Genomic DNA, 25,948 nt, shown 5'->3' on the forward strand with positions numbered 1-25,948 from the left:
AGAAATGCCATAAGAAGTGATTTATTTTCTTAGCATTTAGCGTTAGCTCATTCATTTAAACCTCAGCAGCACAGAAATCCTAGTCCAAGATGGATTACATAAACAAGAAGTGCTATGAAATGTGTTCAACTAAGCTGTAGCTTTAGCATGGCTGTTCTATGTCCTAAAACATCTGGAATTTAAAAGCCTGCTTTTAAAAATCTCAGTCAGGATGATGGTGTCTGTTCTGCACTTTCTCTATGGTGGTTCAAATAGTTTCTGTTTAAGCACTTTGCTAATTGCATGGATAAGTGACCCTGCTTGTGAAGCATGCTATATGTTGACAGAGTGCATTATTTCACTTTGCCATGTTGGCAACTTGAGATCTTAAGAAAACAATACTGAGGTTACTCTCATTTTGCACTGCTATCCTTGGAATGCTGCTTGGATTTTCATTTAACTCTGTCACTGCGTGATGCCCACTCAAAGGGTGCTTCTTCAGAGGCAATAATAGTGAAAATCTTGATTTAAACCGGAAACAGAAAATACTGCCACAATTTTCTTCTCCTTCTGGCAACTTTAGTACTTCTTCTAAAGCATTGTTACTTATTTTACCACCACTGGAATGCTTAACTAGAAAAAGGATTCCCACCCTCCCCCCCCCCCCGCCAAACATCTTACAGCTGCTGCGCAGAGTGGTGTCTTTGTAAAACTTCAGTGAGTCAATAGAAACTTCATTTATAAACAGCATAGCTCTCAGGATTCATTCTGGCAGTCTGCATTCTGGCTCTGCTTGTGTACACAGATTATTCTCAAAACTTTCCTTTGAGCTTATTAATCAGAGGAAGGGGGCAGGGAAAGAGAAGGAATCAAAGCCAGTGGGAGCGAAATTCTTTCTCATATCCTTATGCTTATCTGTGGCCACTGTGTCAAGATTTCCATACTCCCAAGGAGTTTATCCTTAGTTCTTCATAAGTCGCTTTGCAGTGGTACAGGAAGTGTGCAGTGGGCCTATGTTTGTGCCCCCACCCTGGTGGTACAGGTGTCTTAGTCACTGGCATGCATGCATGCCTCACCCCTACCACTCAACCACTGAATAAATCTCCACCACTTACAAACCCTGCTTACCCACTGCCTCCTGCACCTGCTGCCTCCACAGTGAGCAAGCAATGGAGACCTGTGCAAATGGGAGCGATGGCGGCAGCAGTGGCAAAAGGGGCACAGGCTCAACGGGCCCATGTTCCTCAATGATGTCGTTGCAAATTCAGAAGTGCACGTGCTCTCCATGACAGCCCCCATAGCCATGCCCACCCTGAACACCACACCCCCATGCCACACCCATCCCAATGGCCACACACCCCACTTAGATAGGCGGGGGGTTCTATTAGAAGAAGTCAAGGAGCATGTAGACTCTAGAGACTGTACTAGAATGAATGACAGGGGATGCCTTCTGAAATGCACTGGTTCCTTCCAAATGGCCATAGGAATGCATTGAATTTCCAAAAGGCAAATTCAATGTATTCCATGGCCATTTGGAAGAAACTAGTGCATTTCAGCGAGCATTCCCTGTTATTCGTTCTAGAATAATGACATTCTAGTCATTATTCCTGACACTAGTCCACCATAAGACTGGCATGCTGACGGTCCCAGGTTCAATCCCTGGCAGCATCTCCAGCTAGGGCTGGGAAAGACTCCTGCCTGAAACCATGGAGAACTGCTGCCAGTCAGTGTAGACAATACTAACTGAGCTAGATGGATCAAGGGTCTGACTCCTTCATAAGGCATCTTCCTATGTTCCTAAGACAGGAAGTATGGTAATGAACAATTTGAATAGCAAGATCAGCACATTAGTTCCACGTAGAAAGCCAAGGGCTTTGCATCCCTGCTGAGACCTGGGGGCGGGGGGGGGGGGGAAGTACCGAGACTGCGTCCCTGCCTGTCTCTGCAGCACTATACCACTTATGTTCTGGGAACACCCTGGAACACTGATAGCTCTGCCTTTGCCCATGGTGATTTCACCAAAGCCTAGTTTCTCTGCTGTATTCAGTACAACAGTTAATGGATTTTAATGCTAATTTAGAGTATAACAGCTTACAAGAAGAGTTCTGTTGACAGTGTTCATTCATTTAATTCCAATTAATTTAAATACAGTTTTATGCTGCAGGTGCTCCAGTGGATTATGCCTTATGTTTTTGCATGAGCACAGGCCTTCAGACAATGCGCATAATGTGAAGGCAGAGTTAAGAATTCTATAACTGATTAAACAATGAGATCATGTTTAGCATCTAGAGTAGAAATAACACTTTCTGTTTTGGGGATTTTTTAAAAGTTCATTAATCTTAAATGCGGAAGAAGTACAGGCAAGAGTGTCATTTCCTGACTCATTCCAATGAGTGGTTATGCTGTTACTACTGTAGATCTTCTGTTTGGTGATATTGTAGGTCTTTCAATAGAAGACTGTTTCTTCATTCCTTTTTTTTTGAGTGCCTGACAACTCTATCTGTGAGCATTAATTTCATCTGCCCCATCTTGGAGCCACCTGTGAGGGGATGGCTCTTAGTTTTGGGTGCTTACAAGGACAGAAGGAGCGCCGGTGGTAGGCGGCTGACTTGTAGGTGGCTGCTGAAGGGGGACTTTGGTGTGGGACTGGGGTCTGGGACTGGGGTCTGGGGGGAAGTTATATTAAGGTGGGGTTGAAGGTCTGGGTTGAAGCGAATTGTTAGTTCTCCTTTTATTGGGTCGTGCCAGGCCTTTTGTTATAATGTGTTTGGGTTTTCTTAGGCAGGGTAATGCAGGGGCTGCGTATGGCAGTTTTAGAGCAGCTATTACTGTTGTGGTGGGGAATAGAAGAATTGGCATTGGCAGAGCAGCTGGCTGTTACAGAGGAAGGGAAACCAGTAATTTAGTAACTGTTTCCACTTCCAGATGCCCTGTCAGCTCTCTGGCCTCAGGGAGCAGTACCAACTACCCACAGAACCTAGCCTTGCTCCTCTGCAATGCCAGGTCGGTTCAGAATAAGACCGAAATCATCCATGACTTGATCATGGATGAAGGAGATGACTTGGCTTGTATAACTGAGATCTGGATGGGGGAGAATAGTGGCTCAGTTTGGGCCCAGCTTCTCCCACCAGGCTACTCTGTCGTGGAGCAGCCTAGGGGAAGTGGGCAGGGGGTGGAGGAGTGACTTTGGTCCATAAGAATACAATTTCTCTTATCAGGGCCCCTGTGCAACAGTTGACTTCTACTGAGTGGGTATTTCTGAGGCTGGGTACTAAGGATAGATTGGGGATTCTGTTAGTGTACCGTCCATCCTGCTGCCCAAATGACTCCCTAACTGAGTTGATGGAACTGGTCTTGGAGTTATTGCTGGAGTCACCTAGACTTTTAGTGCTGGGGGACTTTAATATCCATTGTGAGGCTGGCATGTCTGGTGTGGCTCAGGAGTTCATAGCGGTCATGATAACTATGGGCCTATCCCAACTAGTTTTAGGACTAACTCATGTTGCTGGCCACAGACTTGATTGGGTCGATTGGATCAGGGGGTTGTTCCATGGGTGAGAGATCCTCTGGTTTCCTTATTGTCATGGATGGACCACTAACTGGTAAAGGTTGGCTTCACAGACACAACCCAGCCTTACTGGTGTGGAGAACCTATTAAAATGATCTACCCGAGACAGTTGCTGGACCCAATAGGATTCCAAAAAGCCTTGGAGGGTTTTAATGTTGGTCCTGCCAGTGATTCTGTCAATGCCCTGGTGGGAACCTGGACTAGGGGACTCACCAGGGCAGTAGACATGATTGCCCCTAAGCGTCCCTTCCGACCTGCTTTAAAAGTGTTCCCTTGGTATATAGATGAGTTGCAGGGTCTGAAGCAGAAAGGTAGGCGACTGGAGCGCAAGTGGAGGAGAACTCGGCTCAGAATTGACAGGACACAGCATGGAGCCCATTTGAAGGTTTATGCAGAAGCGGTGTGTGCAGCAAAAAATACAATTCTGGTTTGTACACATTGCTTCTGCAGGTTCGCATTCAGCAGAGCTGTCCCGGGTTGTGAGGAGTTTGATTCAGGCTCCTTCCATTTCGAACCAGTCCCTGGAGACTTTGTTCTGCTTCAATGCTTTTAAAGGGGTTTTTGCAGACAAAATCTCTTGGGCCAACTTGGACTCCACTGTTTCTGCAGAGTCGATTAAGTGGGTGTCCTTTTGTTGTATTAGATTGGATCAATTTCAATCTGTGATGCCTAAGGATGTGGACACGCTGCTTGGGGTGGTGTGGCCTACCACTTGTTCTCTGGATCCTTGCCTGACTTGGCTGCTTCTATCTAACAAGGAAATTGTTGGAGATGGCCTAGTAAATATAACTTATCGCTGAGGGAGGGTAGAATGCCTCCTTGTTTGACGGAGGCAATGATTAGACCACTTCTTAAGAAGCCTTCCCTAAATCCCTCAGTGATGGATAGTTATAGAGGTGGGTCTCACAATCAGTGAGCCCGCTTTGAAAGGCTTAGCCTGCTCTCCCTGCAGATGATCAGCAAGCCCTGCCTGGACGGCTGAATCAGCCGCCCACATGACTGCCGGCTCCATCACGGAGCCAGCTAAGGCTTCGGAGTTTGGGGGCCGCGGGAGCGTGCAGAGTATGCTGGAGAGAGTCTCAAGCCGGGAGGCTGCTTTTTAGCCTCCTGGTCGGGGGTCTCCTTGTGAGTTGCCGTGGCGTGGAGCCGCACAGCAGCAGCACACAATCAGTTAACCCCAGTTAGCGGAGCGCTCACTCTGCTAACCTGGGCTAAGGGGAGGGCTTCTCAAGCAGGTTAGCCACTTGTAAACCACCGGGCTCGCCTGCGAGCCTGGTGGTTTACACGAGCAGCAAACATCGGGCTAGGATCTCCTAGCCTGATTTTTGCTGCTTGTGAGAATAGCCTCATAGGCTATCCAATCTCCCATAGTGTGGTGTGCAAAAATTCGTTGCACTCCCCTGTTCCTACTCTTCTTCTGCAACCTTTTAATCAACACTGAAACTAGTTATTCACTACTAAGTACCATAAATATGCACCATAGACGTGGAAGGGAAAAGAAGTGTATTTTACAATTCTATTCTATTTTATTACAAAGTATAATAAAAACAAGGCAATACTTCAACAAATAGTTACTGGAAATGATAATACTTCAATATTCAAATAACTATGGTAGAAATAGTATTATCACACTGCTGCAGATGGTAGAATAGTATAATCACATTATTTTGTTTTATTTGATTACCATTAGTCACCTTGGGACTATTTTAAGCAAGATAGAAAATAAATCTTGATCTACAGGTGAAACTCGGAAAATTAGAATATCGTGCAAAAGTCCATTAATTTCAGTAATGCAAATTAAAAGGTGAAATTGATATATGAGACAGACGCATTACATGCAAAGTGAGATAAGTCAAGCCTTAATTTGTTATAATTGTGATGATCATGGCGTACAGCTCATGAAAACCCCAAATCCACAATCTCAGAAAATTAGAATATTACATGGAACCAAGAAGACAAGGATTGAAGAATAGAACAATATCGGACCTCTGAAAAGTATACAGTGTACTGTGCTTGATTGGCCAGCAAACTTGCCTGACCTGACCCCATAGAGAATCTATGGGGCATTGCCGAGAGAAGGATGAGAGACATGAGACCAAACAATGCAGAATTGCTGAAGGCCGCTAATGAAGCATCCTGGTCTTCCATAATACCTCATCAGTGCCACAGGCTGATAGCATCCATGCCACACCGCATTGAGGCAGTAATTGCCTCAAAAGGGGCCCAAACCAAGTACTGAATACATATGCATGCTTATACTTTTCAGAGGTCCGATATTGTTCTATTCTTCAATCCTTGTCTTCTTGGTTCCATGTAATATTCTAATTTTCTGGGATTGTGGATTTGGGGTTTTCATGAGCTGTACACCATGATCATCACAATTATAACAAATTAAGGCTTGACTTATCTCGCTTTGCATGTAATGCGTCTGTCTCATATATCAGTTTCACCTTTTAATTTGCATTACTGAAATTAATGGACTTTTGCATGATATTCTAATTTTCCGAGTTTCACCTGTAAATGAATAAATCAGTCTAAGAGGATCACTGCACATTCTCAGTCTTCAGTATATCAATACATTCAACACTGGTCATGCTTACTAATGTTACAAGCAAGTTTCCTTTTCTCCTGTGTTTCCCCCCTAATAGAGAACACCAAAAGAAAGGGTTTGGCAGAATGAAATAGTAATGAGATGGCAGAATGGTCTGTACCATTTTGGGGATGGGGATGTAGCCTATGCTTTGCATGCAGAAGGTTCCAGATACAATCCCTGGCAGCATCTCCAGGTAGGACTGAGAAAGAACTGTTTGAAGCAGTGGAGAGCTGTTGCCAGTCAGTGTAGACAATACTGACCTAGATAGATCAACAGTCTGACTCAGGACAAGGCAACTTCATTAAAACTGCATGCAAGGGATTCTGCTTTTAAAGGCCACTAGTAAAAACAAACACAAAACCCTTCACAAGTAGAAATCTAGCACATCGGCAAGAAGAAGTGTGACCTTTTGTTTGCTGTGCTGCAAGGAGTTTTTACCATTAAACATTAAAAATAGGAACGTTTAAAAATATTATCTTCCACATGCATTCTGAAGCAGTGAAGTCCTTGCCATCACAGGCAGACATGACAGGTACCATTTTCCTGTGAGTAGGGAAACAGTAACAGGGAAAGATTTACCTCTTTAGTCTCTGCATGCTACACAGCTGTTGAGGAGAACAACAAAAGCCCTTCTAGGAAAAGGAGTGGCATCTCTAGGGAAGAATCAACCCTAGATTTAAACTCTGGATTTAAAAAGATGAAAGAGGGGAGCAGGTGCCAGGTGAGAAGCTGCTGCTGCTTTTGGGAGTAGGAGGAGCACCCACAATCCTCATAGAAATTCAGGCAGCAGGAATCTGCTGCAGATGCATTTCAGCTGCTGCTGCTCCTCCTACTCTAACCTTTCCCAAGATGACAAAGCAAACAAAGACATAGCTCCAAATGACAAGCATACACACACACACCACTTAACCCCTGTGAATGCCACCCCACTGCATCGGGGGAGGAGACTGGAGACAATGCCTCACACAGTGGGGAAGGACTACTCTGAGCCCAAGCAGCACCTCTGCCTGCCTGCTGCTCAGGCTCTTGAGTCAGAGGGAATGGAGGGAGACGATTCCCTCCTTCACAAGAGACCGAGTGGTGGGAGGGCAGAGGCGGAGGCATCGCTCAGGCTTGGACTGGAGGAGGCAGCAAACAGGAGGAGATTATTCCCTCCTTAAGAGGGAAAGACTGCTATCTGTATGTTGATGACACCCAAATCTATTTCTCCTTATCATCATCAGGAAATGGCATTCACTCCCTAAATGCCTGCCTACAGGCAGTAATGGGCTGGATGAGGGATAACAAATTGAAGCTGAATCCAGGCAAAATGGAGGTGCTCATTGTGGGGGATCAGAATTTGTGGGATAAGTTAGATCTTCCTGTGCGGGGTGTGGTTACACTCCCCCAGAAGGAACAGGTGCACAACTTGGGGGTGCTCTTGGATACAGGTCTCATCCTGGTATTATATGTTATAGCCGGGAGCACTTTGCATCACCTTTGGCTGATTCGACAGCTGCGTCCATTCCTTTATGAGAACGATCTCAAAACAGTGGTGCATCAGCTGGTAACCTCCAGGCTTGACTATTGGAATGCGCTCTACGTGGGGCTGTCTTTGTACGTAATTTGGAAACTTCAGTTAGTTCAAAGTGTGGCAGCCAGACTGGTCTCTGAGTTAACCCGGAAAGAAGATATTATGCCTTTTTTAAAACAGTTGGACTGGCTGCCGATATGTTTCTGGGCAAAATACAAAGTGCTGGTTATTACCTTTAAAGCCCTGAATGGCTTGGGTCCGGGCTTCTTTAGAGAGCACCTTCTTCTGCATGATCCCCATCACACTTTGAGGTCATCTGGAGAGATCTGTACTACTGCTATGTCTGGTGGTAATCAGTTGTTAATAATTTAGCTCTAACACCACAATTCTACTGTCCAGGAAGTCCTATGAAAACCAATTGAATGTGTTGTTCTAATGCCTTCTTTACTGTCAGCATGTTTCTCGCCATAATTAGTCTTACTTGCTACCAATATTCAAAGTTTATTTGTAATCATCAGGATTGGGTGTCTTGTGCATGCTCTGCAGTTCAGAAAGATTAATGTGTCATTTTCAATGGTCAGTATAACTACAAGCCATATTTATTAAAAACTTTCTTCTTGGGAAATGGGCTTTGTTTATACATTCCTGAGTGGAAGCAGCTTTTGTTATGCTACAAACAGAAAGATCATGGGTAAGTAGGAAGAAAGCAGAGCTGAGTCAATATGTTCCAGAACTATTACTATTTGTTATTTATACAGCATATTCAGCATTTTGGTGTCTTATCCTTAAACAATTCTCTAATGCAGGTCACCATTATTCTAATTTAACAGATAGAGTCTAAGACATAGAAAATACAACTTGCTCAGGGCAACACTGAAAACATTATGTTCAGACCTCTCCCACAGTGGCTCATGCACACATGACCCCACCCCCAGTGGAGCATGCTCTGCATGTGCCCTACTCACAGCCCCCATGTGCTCCCCACTCACACTCCTGCTCACCCATCATGCACGCCAGTGGCATGTGCTGCCTGCACTCACTCCTGCCACCCATTCCTGCTCCCTACAAACACTTCCTGCTTCTACATGCAAGTAGGAAGAGCTGGTCAGTAGCAGAGGATGAAGAGGCAGAAGCAGCAATGAGGTGGGTAAATGGATGAGAGGTGGCAGCAGAAGCAGCCAGCCAGGGAGAGGCAAGCAGGTAGGGGGTGGCAGAGACGGATTAAATGTCTGGGCAAGGTAATTGAGAGGGTGGTGGCCTCTCAGCTCCAGGCGGTCTTGGAGGAAACTGATTATCTAGACCCATTTCAAACTGGTTTTCGGGCAGGCTATGGGGTGTAGACTGCTTTGGTTGGCCTGATGGATGATCTCCAATTGTCAATTGACAGAGGAAGTGTGACTCTGTTGGTCCTTTGAGATCTCTCGGCGGCTTTCAATACTATTGACCATAGTATCCTTCTGGAACATCTGAGGGGGTTGGTGGGAGGCACTGTTTTACAGTGGTTCCATTCCTACCTCTCGGATAGATTCCAGATGGTGTCGATTGGAGATTGTTGCTCTTCAATATCTGAGCTTAAGTATGGTGTCCCACAAGGCTCCGTACTTTCTCCAATGCTTTTTAACATCTACATTAAACCTGTGGGAGAGATCATCAGGGGATTTGGAGCTGGGTGTTACCAATACGCTGATAACACCCAGATCTACTTCTCCATGTCAACTTCTTCAGGAGCTGGCATATCCTCCCTAAATGCCTGCCTGGAAGCAGTAATGGGCTGGATGAGAGAGAATAAACTGAAGCTGAATCGAGATAAGACGGAGGTACTTATTGTCCGGGGTCAGAACTCTAGAGACGATTTTGATCTACCTGTTCTTGATGGGGTCACACTTCCCCAAAAGGAACAGGTTCACAGTCTGGGAGTACTTCTGAATTCACACCTCTCCCTGGTTTCTCAGGTTGAGACAGTGGTCAGGGGCAGAGGCGTATCTAGGGAAAATAGCGCCTAGGGCAAGCACTGAAATTGTGCCCCCTGTCCAAACATCGGACACCCATCTTTCAGATAACTTTACCATAATATCAGCTCAAAAATACAAATCAAGCTTGTTAATCTTTTAATAGAGAGACCAGAGACCAGCAAAAAATTACACATTAAATGAAGGTAATACTAGAGAAAAGTTACATGTTGATAGAGGCGATTGCAAATACGATGATAGATATTGTGAAAAAGCTAGAATTAAGAATAATTACAATTTTAAAAGAAAGCTACAATACTAAGAAACTAAAACCTCTAAGAATACTATTTCCATAATAAAATGCACAGGAAAGATAAAAAGGGGAATTTAAAATAGTAATATAGCTGAAAATGATTACATATGTGGTAGACAGCTAGAATTAAAATTAAGAATAGTTAAAACTAAAATGTTTACCATAAATTGGAGTATTACTAAAAATGGTAAAGTTACACTACATTAATCTAATAAAATATTATGCACTGCCTTAGCACAATTAATATAATATGAAGAGTATGGAGGCGAGTGTTATCAAGAATCAGATTAGTGGAGCGCATCAGCTATCATCCTTTGCTGGGTGCCAATCGCAGCCGCACAGAACTTGGCAATGATATTGGGGGGGGGGGGGGTAGAGTCAGATAGCAGCAATTGAGTATAGAAGTTACTCGTAAGACCTGGAAGCTTGTTCAGCAGTGGGGAAATAAGGGCAGCACGAATGTCTCTGTAGAACAGGCAGTATAGGGGGACATGTTCAGTGGTTTCAATTTGTTCTGAGGCTCAGGGGCATAATCACTCTGCATATGGAATCTTTCTGTAGCGACCCTCTATTACTGCTGAGGGGAGACTATGGCCACGGGCCAGAGTGAATGCCCTTCTATGGTTTGGGGCCTCCAGTTGAGAGAGGTATGTTGTAGGAGAGGCCATATATCTAAGCTCCTCATTTATACAAAATGTTGGGACACTGCTGAGATCCACTTGGCGCTCAATGTCTGTGATGTGCTGTTTGATTGTAGCTTTTGCCTGATCGTAGCCCATGTTGATCAGGGACAGAGGGGCGAGGCCCAGGATTTGACTTCTGTGATGCGCTCTATGTGGGGCTGCCTTTGTACGTAGTCCAGAAACTTCAGTTGCAAATGCAGCAACCAGATTGGTCATCTCAGAGAGACCACATTACTGATGGAGCTACGCTGGCTGCCAATAGGTTTCCAGACAAAATACAAAGTGCTAGTTATAACTTACAAAGCCCTAAATGGCTTAGGCCCTGGGTATTTAAGAGAGTGTCTTCTTCACTATGAGCCCCACCACCTATTGAGGTCATCTGGAGAGGTCCGTCTCCAGTTGCCGCCAACTCATTTGGTGGCTACACAGAGACGGGCCTTCTTGGTTGCTGCCCCGAGATTGTGGAATGCACTCCCTGCAGAGATACGATCAATTAAATTTTTAAAAAAACAACACCTGATAACCCATCTTTTCACCCAACCTTTCTCAGCTTCCTAAATTTTATAAGTTTTAATCCCTGGTTTATTTTTAAATTGTTATATTGTTTTAAGTTTTTTCTATATGTTTTTAACTTGTTTTATGCTAATGTTAACTGCCCAGAGATGAAAATTTGGGGTGGTGTACAAATTTGATAAATAAAAAAATAAATTAAAAATGACATGATCATGTCCCAACTCAGTCAGCTAATCAGACTTGAAGTATTGGCTGTAATCAAAGGGAAGGTGAAGCATGCCCCAAATCCTGGAGAGTTACTTCAGATGAGCCCAGGAGCTACCAGTAACTCCCAAACTGCCTAATGTCCATCTCTATTCTAGACAATGATCTTTGGAGCTCTCTGAAGCTCAACACAGCTAAAGGAGATGGCTTTCCCCCACCCCACCAACTCCAAACTAGAGATAGTGTTGTCTTAAGAGGGAAGATTTCCCCACAAGTGCTATATCTGAGACCTTGAAATTAAATACCGTTATGTGTGCAACCCAGTATGGGAAAACATTTACTGAAACCTAAATAATTTGAATTGGCACAGATCATTCTGTAGGGTTTGGTGACAAATCAAACTACTATGTATGTAAACAATCAAGTTTAATACAGTGGCCTACATGATGAGGAAAATCACTCAAAAGTGTCTCATTGAAATTAAAAGGACAAGTTAGGCAATCTCTTGCTTGTCCTTTTAATTTCAATGGAACTGCTTTGGGTATTTTCCTCATCATATAAACCAGCATTTTTGCATAATATTCCCAATTATATTTACTCATAGCTTTCCAATGTAGAAGTAACTTGGTCAACTTTCCATCTTGGAACAGAAAGAAATGTCAATGTCAGTTTTCCTAGTTTAGAAATTCTGCTCAAAAGTCTACTGAAAATGTGTGATGTAAACGTGAACTCATTTTGCAAAGTCTAATAGATGTAGAGGTCATTCACACAATCAAAAACTGTGCCCTACCCAGGTTTGGGTGCTTTGTGTACTCCCAATTTTCAGTTGTATGGAAGCAAGGTACGAGGAAAACCTGGGTAGAAGTGATTGTGTGGAAGCAAGTTAGGAGGAAAACCTATGTAGTTTCTCCTCCATCCTTGCTTCCACACAATCACTTCTACCCAGGTTTTTCTCTTACTTTGCTTCCACAAAACTGAAAATTGGGAGCACACACAGTAGGGATGTGCAGATTGGTTCTACTTTGAACCTGTTCAACATCAAACAGGCCCGGTTCAAGAGCTTGACATCAAGCTGGCCTCAAATCAAACCTGCTCCAGTTCTGCTCAAACTCAAGCTGAACTTCCCCAGCCGGTCTGGGAGTTCTGACTGTTAAAAAACACCCCCTCCAGGGGTGCTGCCACAGCTGGGTCTCTGGAGGTTCCCCCTCCCCCACTGGCCTCCCCCAGTCTCATAAAGGTTTGGTTCTTTACGAGAACCAAATTGGGCCTTTACAAGACTGGTGAAGGCCAGCAGGGGGAGGGGAATCTCCAGAGACCTCCAAGGCTGGGCCCCAGAGGTAGTGAGTTCATTTAAAAATGAACCCCCAAACCGGCTCGGGGGTATTCAGGGGTGCGCAAAACCCATCATGCCCGGACCAGTTCGAGTCCTGTTTAGACTCGAACCAAATCGAGGAAACCAATTTTGTGCACACCCCTAACACACAACTCCCAAACCCGGGTAGAACACAGTTTTTGATTGTATGAATGACCTTGTAATAGTCCCAAAGGTAACTGTTTTGATTTCATGGTGTTGATTATGATGTATTGTGAGACAGTCTTGTTTAAGGTGAACAAAATAGGCACCTTACCAGCTATGACACAATAGACTGATATTTTTGTCTTCTTCCTTTGTTTATACAAGAATCTTATGTAGATGGCACCAAAATTGTCTCTGGTGAACAGCTCTCCTGGCCTCTTCTGGAGTGTCCACTCACCATTCTCACTGCCCAGTCTACCACACTTATGCCCCTTTCTTCCAGTGGTAGCAGATTACTGAAGCATTTTTACTAAACTGAATCATAGATTACTTCAGCACCTTTTTCTGTTCAAGTGATGAGCACAAGGAGGTATATTCTAGCTATAGATTTATTCTTCAAGGAGAGGCTAAAATAACTTTTCACCGCCCTGAGTGTTAAATCACTTTCTGGTGCAAAGGGCTACCTACAGAAACAGGAAGAATAAAAAAAAACCTACCACCCAACCAATCACTATGACTCAACATGAAATTGATAATTTAGAACTAATAAAAAGTTTGCATTAGTATCAGTTCTAAAGAGCAGTATAGCTTGTTATCCAGTCTGGCTCACTTCCGGGTGAAACCATTAGCAACCATTGAACTGAAATATGTAATGGTATCCTGCCGTTCCTTAGACTGGTTGCTCATTTGTAAGACCCATTGTTTGTAGATTTCCTCTGTGCATGTTACCTTTTCACCTTGGGTAGGGTGAAAAGGTGGCCAGCATTTTGTATACCATAGTTCCATATTACAATCTGAATGTGATGTGGGCCAGATAATTTCCCAGTGCTACGTTTTCTGTGGGAAAGTTTCTGTTTCTAAAAATGCAAATTAATTTTATGCAACAATGATTCAATGCCAAGACAATATCAGGCAAATTGAGCATTTTCAAAGTTATAATTTCTTTTCAAGAAAGTGAGTGTTTGTGTTTGCACGCATGTCCATGCATGAGGGTGGGGGAAGGGACATGCCTGGATTAGTTTTGGTAACTGGGGACGGGGCAGTAAAATAAATGAAAATGCACACAATCCAAATCAAAATCTAACTTATTACTTAACCTGATAGGTTTGATTTTTATTTCACTTGCACACCCAAAGGTAACTTTTAAAAAATTATTTTGTTAAGCTGCAGAGGTTGAAAGCTGCAGAAAACTCTATTGTATCTTTTAAATTTTTTAAAGTATTCAAATAAAAATCATTTCAACGTAAATCTGCATGAATGTTTAAAAATCACATGAAATGTATTTTTACCCCTAATCACATATTTCAGTTCAAATACTTGTGGCTATTTGGAAATCTTCTGGTCAGTTTATATGGCACACAAAATTAACATGGGGTACTTTTTCTGGTTCTTAAAAACTAATTTTTAATCAAACATGCCAAATCAGATCGCAATTCAAATATTTGTGGCTATTAGAAAAACTTCTGATAAGTTTATAAGGCACAAATTAACATGGAAAACTTTTTTTTAGGTTTGTTTACTATATATATATATATCAGTCAAGCATGCCAAATCAAATAGCAATCTATTTAGAGCATGGAAATATTTCTGATTCCTAATTTTCTGCTTATGAAAACCCTCAACACTGTCTGCCTGTGGGCAGAAAACATGGGTGTATGCTTGTTGGAATGAACTCCTAGCTCTCAGGAGAACTAGGAACAAGGAGAAGCATAGGGGCATGCTCATGTACTAATCCCAGCCCCATATGTAAAGCATATGTTTAGAAACCGCCCCCCTCCCCCCAGCCTTTTTCATTTACAGGCTCTATTTATGTTATCTTTCCATCTCTGTTTTATGGTTCATGAATTGCTTAAAGAATTTCAAGCAAAGGTTCTGTACATGGTGGGGGAGGGCACAAGAGCTTTACTTTATGCTTTACTTTAAAAGCTTTACTTTACTTTACTTTACACCACCATTACTTTATGCTTAAAAGCTTATATTCCACTTCTCCATCCAAAATTGTGGATCCTGAAAGAGCTAACAAGCAATTTTAAAATCACAACATAATAAAACAATCAAGAAATTGATGGAAAGGGACTGTAGCTCATTAGTAGAGCATCTGCTTTGCATGTAGGGGGTCCCAGGTTCAATCCCTGGCATCTCCATGTAGCACTGAGAGAGACTCCTTCCTGAAACCTTGGAGAGAGCCAGTCAGTGTAGACAATACTGAGCTAGATGGACCAATGGTCAGACTCAATATAAGACAGCTTCCTATGTTCCTAAATAATATAACAGTGAAAAACGATCCTAACCAGCACGAGAGCCCAAGAACACAGCCGGATTAAAATGCTTGCCAAAACAAACATTTTAGAACCCTGCTAGTATACTAGCAATAGGAAGTTAATTTAACTTCCCATGGCAGGTAGTTCCACATACTGGGTGCCACCACGGAGAAGGCCCTTTTTTCATTGTCACCAATTGAGACACTGCTGGTTGAACATGAAGAAGGGCTGCTTAACTGGGTTACCAGTTAAGAATTTTAGAGTTGGAAGGTACCATGGAGGTCTTCAAGTCAACCCTCCTATTCAGTACAGGAATCTGCTACAGCATCGCTGACATACAGGTGAAACTCGGAAAATTAGAATATCGTGCAAAAGTCCATTAATTTCAGTAATGCAAATTAAAAGGTGAAACTGATATATGAGACAGACGCATTACATGCAAAGCGAGATAAGTCAAGCCTTAATTTGTTATAATTGTGATGATCATGGTGTACAGCTCATGAAAACCCCAAATCCACAATCTCAGAAAATTAGAATATTACATGGAACCAAGAAGACAAGGATTGAAGAATAGAACAATATCGGACCTCTGAAAAGTATAAGCATGCTTATGTATTCAGTACTTGGTTTGGGCCCCTTTTGCAGCAATTACTGCCTCAATGCGGCGTGGCATGGATGCTATCAGCCTGTGGCACTGATGAGGTATTATGGAAGACCAGGATGCTTCATTAGTGGCCTTCAGCAATTCTGCATTGTTTGGTCTCATGTCTCTCATCCTTCTCTCGGCAATGCCCCATAGATTCTCTATGGGGTCAGGTCAGGCGAGTTTGCTGGCCAATCAAGCACAGTACACTGTATACTTTTCAGAGGTCCGATATTGTTCTATTCTTCAATCCTTGTCTTCTTGGTTCCATGTAATATTCTAATTTTCTGAGATTGTGGATTTGGGGTTTTCATGAGCTGTACGCCATGATCATCACAATTATAACAAATTAAGGCTTGACTTATCTCGCTTTGCATGTAATGCGTCTGTCTCATATATCAGTTTCACCTTTTAATTTGCATTACTGAAATTAATGGACTTTTGCACGATATTCTAATTTTCTGAGTTTCACCTGTATGGTCATTTAGCCTCTGCCAGAAAACTTACAGTGAAAGATAGTCAACCAACCACTATTCCTTAAGGGATTCCCAGATGTTGTTCACTACAACTCCCAGAATCCCTAGCTGCAATGGCCTTTGGCTGGGGATTATGGGAGTTGTAGTCAACAGCATCTGGGAATCCCTGATAGAGGGAACACTGCCACCAACATGCAAGACAGACCTTTCAACTGTTGAACAGTTTATACTGTTAGGAAATTGCACCCAATGTCTAATCTAAATCAGCTTCCTTGCAATTTCAACCCATTGCTTCTAGTCCTACTTTCAGGAGCGACAGAGAACAAATTCATTGAAAATGGCTTTCATGTCTTCCCTTAGTTTTATCTTCTTTGGGCGAAATATACCCAGCTTCTTTTACCATTTCATTTAAGACCTGGTTTCCAGACTCCTCGCCATCTTTGCTGCCTTCTTCTGAACCTGCTCCAGTTAATCAACATTCTTCATAAATATGGTGCCCAAAATTGGACACAATATTCCAAGTGAAGTCTGACCAACATTGAACAGAGTAGAAGAATGATTACTCTCATGATCTGGAAACCATACCTCAGTTAAAATAGCTGAAGACTGCATTAGGTTTTTGTCAGTTGCATTATATTGCTAGCTCTTGTTCCATTTTTAGACCACTAAGACAGCTAGGAGTCACCTTAAGTGGTGCAGCGGGGAAATGCTTGACTAAGAAGCAGAAGGATGCCAGTTCAAATTCCCACTGGTACTATACCGGGCAGCAGTGATATAGGAAGATGCTGAAAGGTATCTCAAACTGTGAGGGAGGAGGCAATGGTAAACTCCTCCTGTATTCTACCAAAGAAAACCACAGGGCTCTGTGGGTGCCAGGAGTCAAAATAGACTTGCCGGCACATTTTACCTAGGACAACATGTACTGTTGCCAAGGCTGGTATCCCATATCCTAAAGGCACATTTGTGCACTTTACTTTTTACCTACATAAAATTTTACCTGGCTTTAGAGCAGGCTATGGGGGTGGAGACAACCTTGGTCGGCCTGATGGATGTTCTGTACCAGGGAATGGACAGAGGGAGCGTGACTCTGTTGGTTCTTTTGGACCTTTCTGAGGCTATCAGTACTATCAACCATGGTATCCTTCTTGATTGTCTGAGGGAATTAGGATCAAGTGGCACTGTTTTGCAGTAGTTCCATTTCTATCTGGTAGATTCCAGATGGTTTTGTTCGGAGATAGTTGCTCTCTGAAACGCTATTGTTTGGTGTCCCTCAGGGCTCTATTGTCTCTCTGATGCTTTTTAACATCTACATGAAACCGCTGGGTAAGATCATCAGGAGATTTGGAGCAGGGTGTTATCGATATGCTGACACCCAAATCTACTTCTCCGTGACATCACCATCAGGAAATGGCATAACCCCCTAAATGCCTGCTTACAGGCACTAATAGATTGGATGAGGGATAATAAATTGAAGTTGAGTCTAAGCAAACAGAGGCACCCATGGTAAGGGGTAGGGATGTGCACGAACCAGTTCGGTGGTTCTTTCTGGGCTGCCGAACTGGTTCAGAGGTCTGGAGTTCAGGCCGGTTTGGCAGCGAGGGAGTTACTTTTAAGGAGCAGGGAGGATGCTCACCCCACCACCACCACCACCACCAGTGCTGTCTCCAAAACTGCTGGCATGGGGCAGCAGCATACCTCCTTGCTGCTCTGGTCAGTGCCAGACTGGAAATGGCCAGTGCGCGTGTGCATGTCACACATGTGAACCAGCTACTTCCAGTCCGACACTGACCGGGGTGGCAAGGAGGTACACTGCTGCCCCGCACCAGCGGTTTTCGAGACAGTGCCAGTGCAGGAAATGCAGTGGGTGGGGGATGAGAACTCTCCCTGCTCCTTAAAGGTCACCCTCCCACCACTGAACTGGCCGAGCGCGAGTTTGTGCACATCCCTAGTGATAGTTCGAGGGACGTGATAGATCTTCCTGTTCTGGATGGTGTTGCCCTCCCCCAAAGGAATAAGTACGTCGCTTGGGAGTGCTTCTAGACCCAGGCCTCACTCTGGTTTCTCAGGTTGAGGCTATGACCAGGAGTACTTTCTATCAATTTCGGTTGATATAACAGCTGCATCCGTTCCTTGAAGATAGTGATCTTAGAACTGTGGTGCACTCTGTGGTAGGGGCTGCCTTTGTATATAGTTCAGAAACTTCATTTGGTTCAAAATGCAGCAGCTGGATTGGTCTCTGGGGTGTCTCAGAGAGACCATATTATGCCTGTTTTAAAGCAATTGCATTGGCTACCAATCGGTTTCCAGGCAAAATACAAAGTGCTAGTGATTACCTTTAAAGCCCTAAATGGCTTAGGACTGGGTTACCTGGGAGAGCGACTTCTCATGATCCTCACCACACATTGAGATCATCGAGAGAGGTCCGCCTCCATATGCCGCCAGCTCATATGCATTCAGAGTGAAGGCTTCCTGATTCAACCTGAGCAGGATCTAAAATTAACTGAGCGGACATTTTAAAAATGTGTGTGTGTGTGTGCGCGCGCGCACCTCAGAGGGAACATGTTCAAGTAATCTATCCTTGATGTGATGGCCAAATCTGATTGGCCCAGCGACAAGTATAGCTGGGATGTCAACCAAAGCTGATTATAGGTATTTCTGGCCAAAAGCTGCCATCTGGGTGTCCAGGAGAACCCCCAAAATGCAGACCTGTCCCTTCAAGAGGAGTTCCATTCCAACTAGCATAAGCCAACACAACATCACCAGAAATTCTTGAAGAATAATCCTTGACCTTTGTCTTGGCTGGATTTAATTTCAGTTTGTATGCTCACATCTAGTTCAGGTTCTTCACAATCTCCCCAGCCTGAGATAAAATACAGAATCAAGCAGTGGTCATCATCTGCATAATGATGAGAACCATTTCCTTGATTACCATCCCCAGCAGGTTCATGTAGATATTAAAAAGCATAGGGGACAAAATGGAACCTTCCGTTGTACCATAGGCCAATGGCCAAGACACCAATCAGGAATCTCTCAGCACTGTTTTCCGGAATCAGTCCTTCAGGAACAAGTGGAGCCAGTAGAAAACTGTGCCTCCTAAACCCTTCATGGAAGTTGAATCCAGAAGGATGCTTTGCAGAAGAGACAGCCAATAAGGGCCCTCTGTAAAGTCAAATGTATGTTATTGATGTGTGCAAAAAACAGGATTTGCCGGTTCGACTTGGTTTTGGCCCAGTCGAGCCGAACCCTATTCAAGTTCGAACTGAGCCAGCTCCAAGCTATACAGGTATAGGGAATCTGATGAGGATTCCCCTTTACCAATATGGGGCAGTGAGGCTTGAGTACATATGGAGGGGGTTGGAGGGGAGTAAAAATGTACTTACAAGTATGAGCTGCCAGGGAGGGTAGCGGGAGCTCCTCTGTACAGGCATAGAAGACACTAACATGACCTCCATGCATGCACAGAAGCCATTTTAGTGACTCCACACTTGCACAGAGGCCATTTTAGTAACCTCCACGCTTGCACAGAGACCTGAACTGGCCGAGGCTACTCAGGGGACGCTGGCAGGGGTAGGTGTGGCACTACCGCCCCATGCCCCCTCTGTACCAATGGTATAGTGTTGCAGGTACCAGTACCTTTCTCCCTCCAAGGTCCATCTAGCCAGGCTCGGACTGGTCCACAGGGCATATTCCCAGTGCGCCCCACCACAGCCACAGTGAATATTCCCACCCTTAAGTACCCATTCTGCTCAAAACCCGGCGCCCTCTGCACATCCATTCCACCGCCCTCTCAGTGCCTCCAGTCCGGCCTTGCATCTAGCTCAGTATTGTCTACACTAACTGGCAGCAGCTCTCCATGATTTCAGACCGGAGTCTTTCCCAGCCCTACCTGGAGATGTTGCCAGGGATTGAACCTGGGACCATCAGCATGCCAGGCCTAAGGTAGACTAGTGTCAGGAATAGTGACTAGAATGTCATTATTCTAGAGGGAATAACAGGGAATGCTTGCTGAAATGCACTGGTTCCTTCCAAATGACCATGGAATGCATTGAATTTGCCTTTTGGAAAATGTGCACTCTAAAGGTCCTTTGGAAGGAACCAGTGCATTTCAGTGAACATCAGCATGCCCTGTCATTTATTAATTCTAGAGAGTGCCTACACTTCTGAATTTGCAACTACATCACTGCTCTATAAGTACAAAAGCCTCCCTGCCTGTACGGTAAAGGGGAATCCCCAAAATTCCCCTTTACCACTATAGCTTCAAGCTGGCTCGATTTGACCCGAAACTAGTTTGGCTTGGACTTGGACTGGCAAAGGCTGGTCTGGTTCGATCTCAAACCCATCAAGCCCACCTCAAAACAAGCAGGCTTGTACACCCCTAGTATGTTCTAGCTTTTTATATCTAAGAGCCATATATAGAAAGTACAAAAGGTATGTTAGTCAACTTTGAAAGCACCCTCAGGATTAAGGCTTCGATTCTTGCATGCTTACATAGCAGGAGGAAGCCTAATCGATACAGTGAGACTTCTGAGTAAATGTGACTAGGCTTGTTTTGAAGGCTAAGGGTAGAGAAAACTTCATATATGAAAATATATTTAAAAGCTTTAAAAATAGACAAACATTTCTTGCTCAAGGGCTAATGCTTACTTTGCAAAAGCCAGAACATTAATGCTGCTAAGACATATCTGATCTTATGTTTATACTTCCAGTTTGCTAATGATAGTACGACCTGTGTGTTTATAACGGGATGGGAGGACAGAGAAGGAAGACAGGGACCTCCTACATTAACAGAGACAGCTCTGTTTGGGCTATATCGTCACACTTATTCATACTTGAAATGGAACCCAACAAACAAAAAAACTCTCCTCTTCCTTAATTCTTACCTCATATATACCTTAGGTTGCCCAATCCCGCGCCCCATCCACCCACCCCCGGCAAGGGTCCTGACTGAACTTCCTGTGCAGAGAGCAGAGGTGGAAATTGAACTGGTTTCCAAACAAGCAAAATCATTGTTTGTAATCCCTTGCTTTCCTGTTGGGATCATCTGCTCTTAGTAGTTGGGCGAGAGAAGAAAAAGAGCAATTATCTGCTGCATTTTTATTTCTTATCTAGCTGTTGAGAGAAGGAAACCTACAGCAAAACAAGTAATAATGGAATTCTATGATTTTTTTTATTTGTTCTGAGTGAGGAGCTGCTTCATCATCATCCACACCATCGATATTGGTGATTCTCAGAAGTCGGCCAGACCAAGAAGACCTGGGAGATGGATTTTTTTTTTTTTTTTTGCTAACAACCACCGATATTTCTGGGTTGGGGACGGGAGAGGCTGGTTCCTTGCTCCAGCAGCGGTTGCTGCAAAGAGACGAGATCGTTTGTAGGCTGTAGGCGCTTTTGACGCTCCTTCGCAAATGACTGGTAGCCAATCGTGGCTGAGGAGGAGGACTGAGAAAGCCCACGCCCCGCCCTCCGGTTGCAGCAACAGCAGTTCTCTCCCCCCAACCCGGTCCCAGTTTCGTGGCGCGGATTCCGTAGAGAAAGTTTTCTGATCCGGTGGATGATGCGGGGGCTGCCGCTTTTGTTGCTATGAGGGGCGCCGCCGCAACTCGAGCTTTCCAGTGTTGTCCTTCCCGGCTCTGTGGCGATTTGAGGCGGAGCGGGGCGCGTGCCTGAGTCCATGCTGCAGCGCCGGACGGATCTGGCGGTCGTCCCGCCGGCCATGGGGGACCCGGTGTTGACCCTGAAGCCCTCGCTTTATTATGCGGTGAGCACTTTTTCTTCACCTGCAGAGCGTGCTGAAGAAGGCGAGGCTGGTCGGAGGGGCGGCTCTGGACTTGCCTTGAGCCCAGAAAGTAGGAAGGCTGCGCTGGGGGATTAATAGAGAAAAGAAGGGTGTCCCTCGCCCGCACCACTCCGAGAGGTTGCTTGTATTTCTTCACAGTGACAGGAGTGGGGAGGGGGATATGTCAGAGTGACGAGAGATGTTCAGCCTGGCAGAATTCCAGCATTTAACTGGTGCCCCAGCCGGCGTTCAGACCCCAGAACACCGTTGCGATGCTGGAGTTGTACTAGCGTGAATGAATGAGTGTGTGTATCTGATCGATAGTTGTCCGTGCGAGTATCGGGGCGGGCAGGCTCCTTCCCTTTCCCTCTCCCTCCTCTTATGCACACACCTGCTAGCTGCGAAAGAGTGTCCCTGAGCCCCCCATCTAGGCTTCGAAAGAGGAGGAGGGAGGAATACTTCTAGCTGGATTGGGAGCCTGGAGCGTTTCGTTTTAGAACTGCGGCAGGATTCCAGCTCAGGAATCTGGAGAGGGTAGAGCGCTGCTAGAGAGGGGGAGAGCAAAGCCAAACATCTTCTCCGTGTCCTTCCGATGGTTAATTTGTGTTGTCGGTGCTCTCGACTTTTCTTCTCTCTCCCCCCGCCCCTGCCCCCTTGTGCTTGTGTTTAAGGGTCAGTTCTCCAAACTATCTGCACAGATGCAACTTCTTTTCCCCCTGAGCTGGATCAGGCTTGGTAAGGGGTTTTTTGAATTGTTGATAGCAAGCAAAATTTTCTCTTTTGCGTGCACAACTACAAACCTTCCTAACGTGAATTGTATCAAGTTCTTGACCAACCACCTTCACACACACACACACACACACACACACACACACACACACACACACACACAACATAGGCATGTGCATTGGTCATCTTGAACAGTTTCTCTTATTCATGTTGTTGTTGCTCTGCGAAAGCTTATCAGGCAGTCAAAAATGAAAATGAGTCATTGGCGACAGGTACTTGCAACAAGCAGATGTGTTAATCACCCTTCTGCTTGAACTGAAATGGAGCTACTTCATATGTTTGGCTGGAACAACCAAAGTAGGATTGCGCCTAACACTGAGATTTTTGTAAATCATAGAGAGGAATACACTATACTAGAACAATGTTCACTCTATCGATATCTAGATTCTAAATGCAAATAATTATAATAGCTGGTTTGGGATCTTCATTGTAGGAGACAACTGCTGTATCAGAAACTCAAATGTTTCTTGTCTGTGACAGCTAGGTGCTACATGTAACCTGAATGGGTCTTGTGTCGTCCAGTTTAAAAAGTGAAAGAAAAGAATATTTCTCTCCCCCCCTGCCAATGGCTCTCTCTCCCCCTCCCCCACTCCCTGGCTTTCCGAAGCAGCCACCCACACTCCTCTCCGGCTGCTTCCTTCTCTCTTTCCGAACTCTTGGGCGCTGTCAGCCAGTTGCCTCCCCCCTGTCAGCCAATCGCCTCCTTCCTCCCCCACTGTCAGCCAATTGCCTCCTTTCTGCCACATCACCACGCACCATTCCTCCCCGACAGCTCTCTCGCTTGCGTTCTCCCCCCCAACTCTCTCATTCACCTGTGTCGACCTGTCATTGTCCAACTGTCCTTCAGTCTCCATTTCTCCACCAGCAGGTGTGGTGGGCGGGCACTAACAACGGCCTCCCTGCCGCACAACCGCTTTCCGCAGTGACCTCGTGCTGGTCTCAAGCTCCTTGGCTCATTTTGAGGCAGCAAACCGCCATCCGCCCCCTTCCACCGGATTTCCTGGTGCTTTATGTAGCACCACCACCAACTCCTTCTGTCCCCATTCCCAGAACTCCCTGCTTCATGAGCCAGCTGGCAAGCTCCCTCCCGACGGCGGGTGTAGCGGGTGGGCAGTAACGACGGCCTCCCTGCCACCCCTCCGCTTTATGCAGTGCCTTCATGCAGCTGACCCCAGCTGGCAAACTCCCTCCCAACTCGCCTCCCCCCACTCTGTCAGCCAATCGCCTCCTTTCTGCCACGTCCCCACACATCGCCCGTCTTAGAAAAATAAGTATATAGATAGATGTTATAGTTGAAACTGAAAGCCACCCTGCTAATGTTTTACATTGAAGAGTGGGATATAAATAGTTTTTTTTAAAAAACACAATATGTAATAGTTCTCTGTGTAGCATAGCAGCTTTAACTTCCAGTTGAATCATGACTGCTGGTGCTAAGATGTCATATTATGTTCCTAAGAGGTAGTGATGAGACTGGAATTGGAGATCTTTTCTCTTCTCATCTAATAAAAAGATGAATCACTGATACTTGAAAGTATTGTCAATAAGAAGCTCCTTTTTCGTTCTTAGGCTTTCATGTCATAAGACTGCATTATATTTCGATCTTCGGAAGTTGAGCAGTTGAGAAACCACTTCCTTTCTGCTAGTCTGAAGAGCATTTGTAGCTGGTTTTTCAAAAAGCCAACTGCTTTATCTCTGTTTCCCTATCAATCTGTAAATATTTAAGTAATTTTTTTTAAATGTTCCTGTTAGTGTAATTATGCAAAAGATCAGTTGAAGGAAAAAAGAGAACACAGTCAATTCTGCTTTGTTATGAGCATTGGAATTCAGCTGTTCAGTCTGATAGGGGTGCCTTTTCAATTTGACCTCTGGGAGATGGATATAACTTTAACTGCTTCAGCACCAGTTTAGTATGACTTTATGCTGCAGGAATAGGTAGATTCTGATGTAATTGGTTTTTCTCGACAAGAGAATGCTAGGTACAAGACAATGCACATTAAAAAATAACCCACAAGAGAATGCAAAATCCACATGACTTTTTTATTCCGGTGGAGCACTCTTTCCATATGTTAATCAAGAATTTTTTTCCTTGTGAAGAGTTATTGAGTCAATCCTATGTTGACAGGTTAACTGTCAAAGTGATCATGAGAAAATAACCTAAATACACTTTTGGTGATGGGGATAAAGAATTTTCTGTTCTGTACATTAATCAGGTATTTTTATTTATTTATTTATTTTTGTTTCTATAGCTTGGGACCTACCATTCAAAAGAAAACAAAAACTATCTACTATCTAATATTAGAAGGTATCTAATATTCAGTCTAGTACTTTCAGTACTTTTGTGGAAAGATAACTAATGATAGAATGATAGATTAAATTGCTCTCCGAAGGCTTTGTTTTGACATAGTATGATTAGAGCATGGGTGCATACTATGGATTTAACATTCAACAATAATAAAATGGCTGCTGGTAAAAGTCATTGTTGCTATTTACTAGGGCTGTGCACAGATCATGACAATGGATCTGATCCGACATTGCTCCATTGCATCATATTGGAATAATGCATCATTCCACGGGAAATGATGGCAAAATGCTTGTGTATCTGATACCCTGCATAACTATTTGCATTTCAGGTTTTATTTCAGGTATGACAGGTTTGTGATTAAAGTGGAGAATATACTTAGGAAATATTGCTTTTATTATTTCATAGGCTTTAACATAAAATTTTGGAAGTTGTATGTCCATCTATAGAGTTTACTTTTATGGAAGATTTTTGGAGGGCCGTAATAAACTTTCCTAAATTTATGAAGAGTGTTTTATGATGCTAGGAAGCACTAGCCCTGCAGATTTGTGGACTTAAAGTAGTTTTAAAATATACAAGAATGTTGCAGAGCACATTAGTTCTGTTGTTGCTGATCTTCCTCATCTCTGGCCACAAGTTATTCCTTTCTTTTAACTGGTAATCAAAAATAACGATTGTTTCATAATATCTGTTGAAAGCTTGGCATTTTGTGCCAAGCAATCTGCAACAATAGTTATGCCTCAATAAACTAAAAAAACAAAGCAAAAACCCAGCACTTATTCACTTATCCATCTGTATACACAGAGGTAGCCTTCAATTATTTCTTGATAGGTCTCCTGTGTCAAAATAGAATACATCTTGGAGAAGGTATGT

The 25,948-nt window shown here is 44.0% G+C and overlaps 1 protein-coding gene across 3 annotated transcripts in view; it reads left to right on the forward strand.

The window, feature by feature from the left end:
* The window catches only part of ARHGAP6 (Rho GTPase activating protein 6), a 404,943-nt gene that overhangs the window by 216,266 nt on the left and 162,729 nt on the right, over window positions 1–25,948 (forward strand). The window contains exon 1 of one of the 3 annotated variants that reach the window (XM_053310320.1): window positions 21,495–21,969. The exons of the other annotated variants lie outside the window; for them this stretch is intronic. Coding sequence (XP_053166295.1) covers window positions 21,883–21,969 — 87 coding nt within the window. The 5' untranslated portion in view covers window positions 21,495–21,882. Of the gene's footprint in view, window positions 1–21,494; window positions 21,970–25,948 lie in introns of those variants that run through there. 3 annotated transcript variants of the gene reach the window in all.

Source organism: Hemicordylus capensis, chromosome 3 (assembly GCF_027244095.1).
Source record: "Hemicordylus capensis ecotype Gifberg chromosome 3, rHemCap1.1.pri, whole genome shotgun sequence".
Taxonomy (NCBI): Eukaryota; Metazoa; Chordata; class Lepidosauria; order Squamata; family Cordylidae; genus Hemicordylus; species Hemicordylus capensis.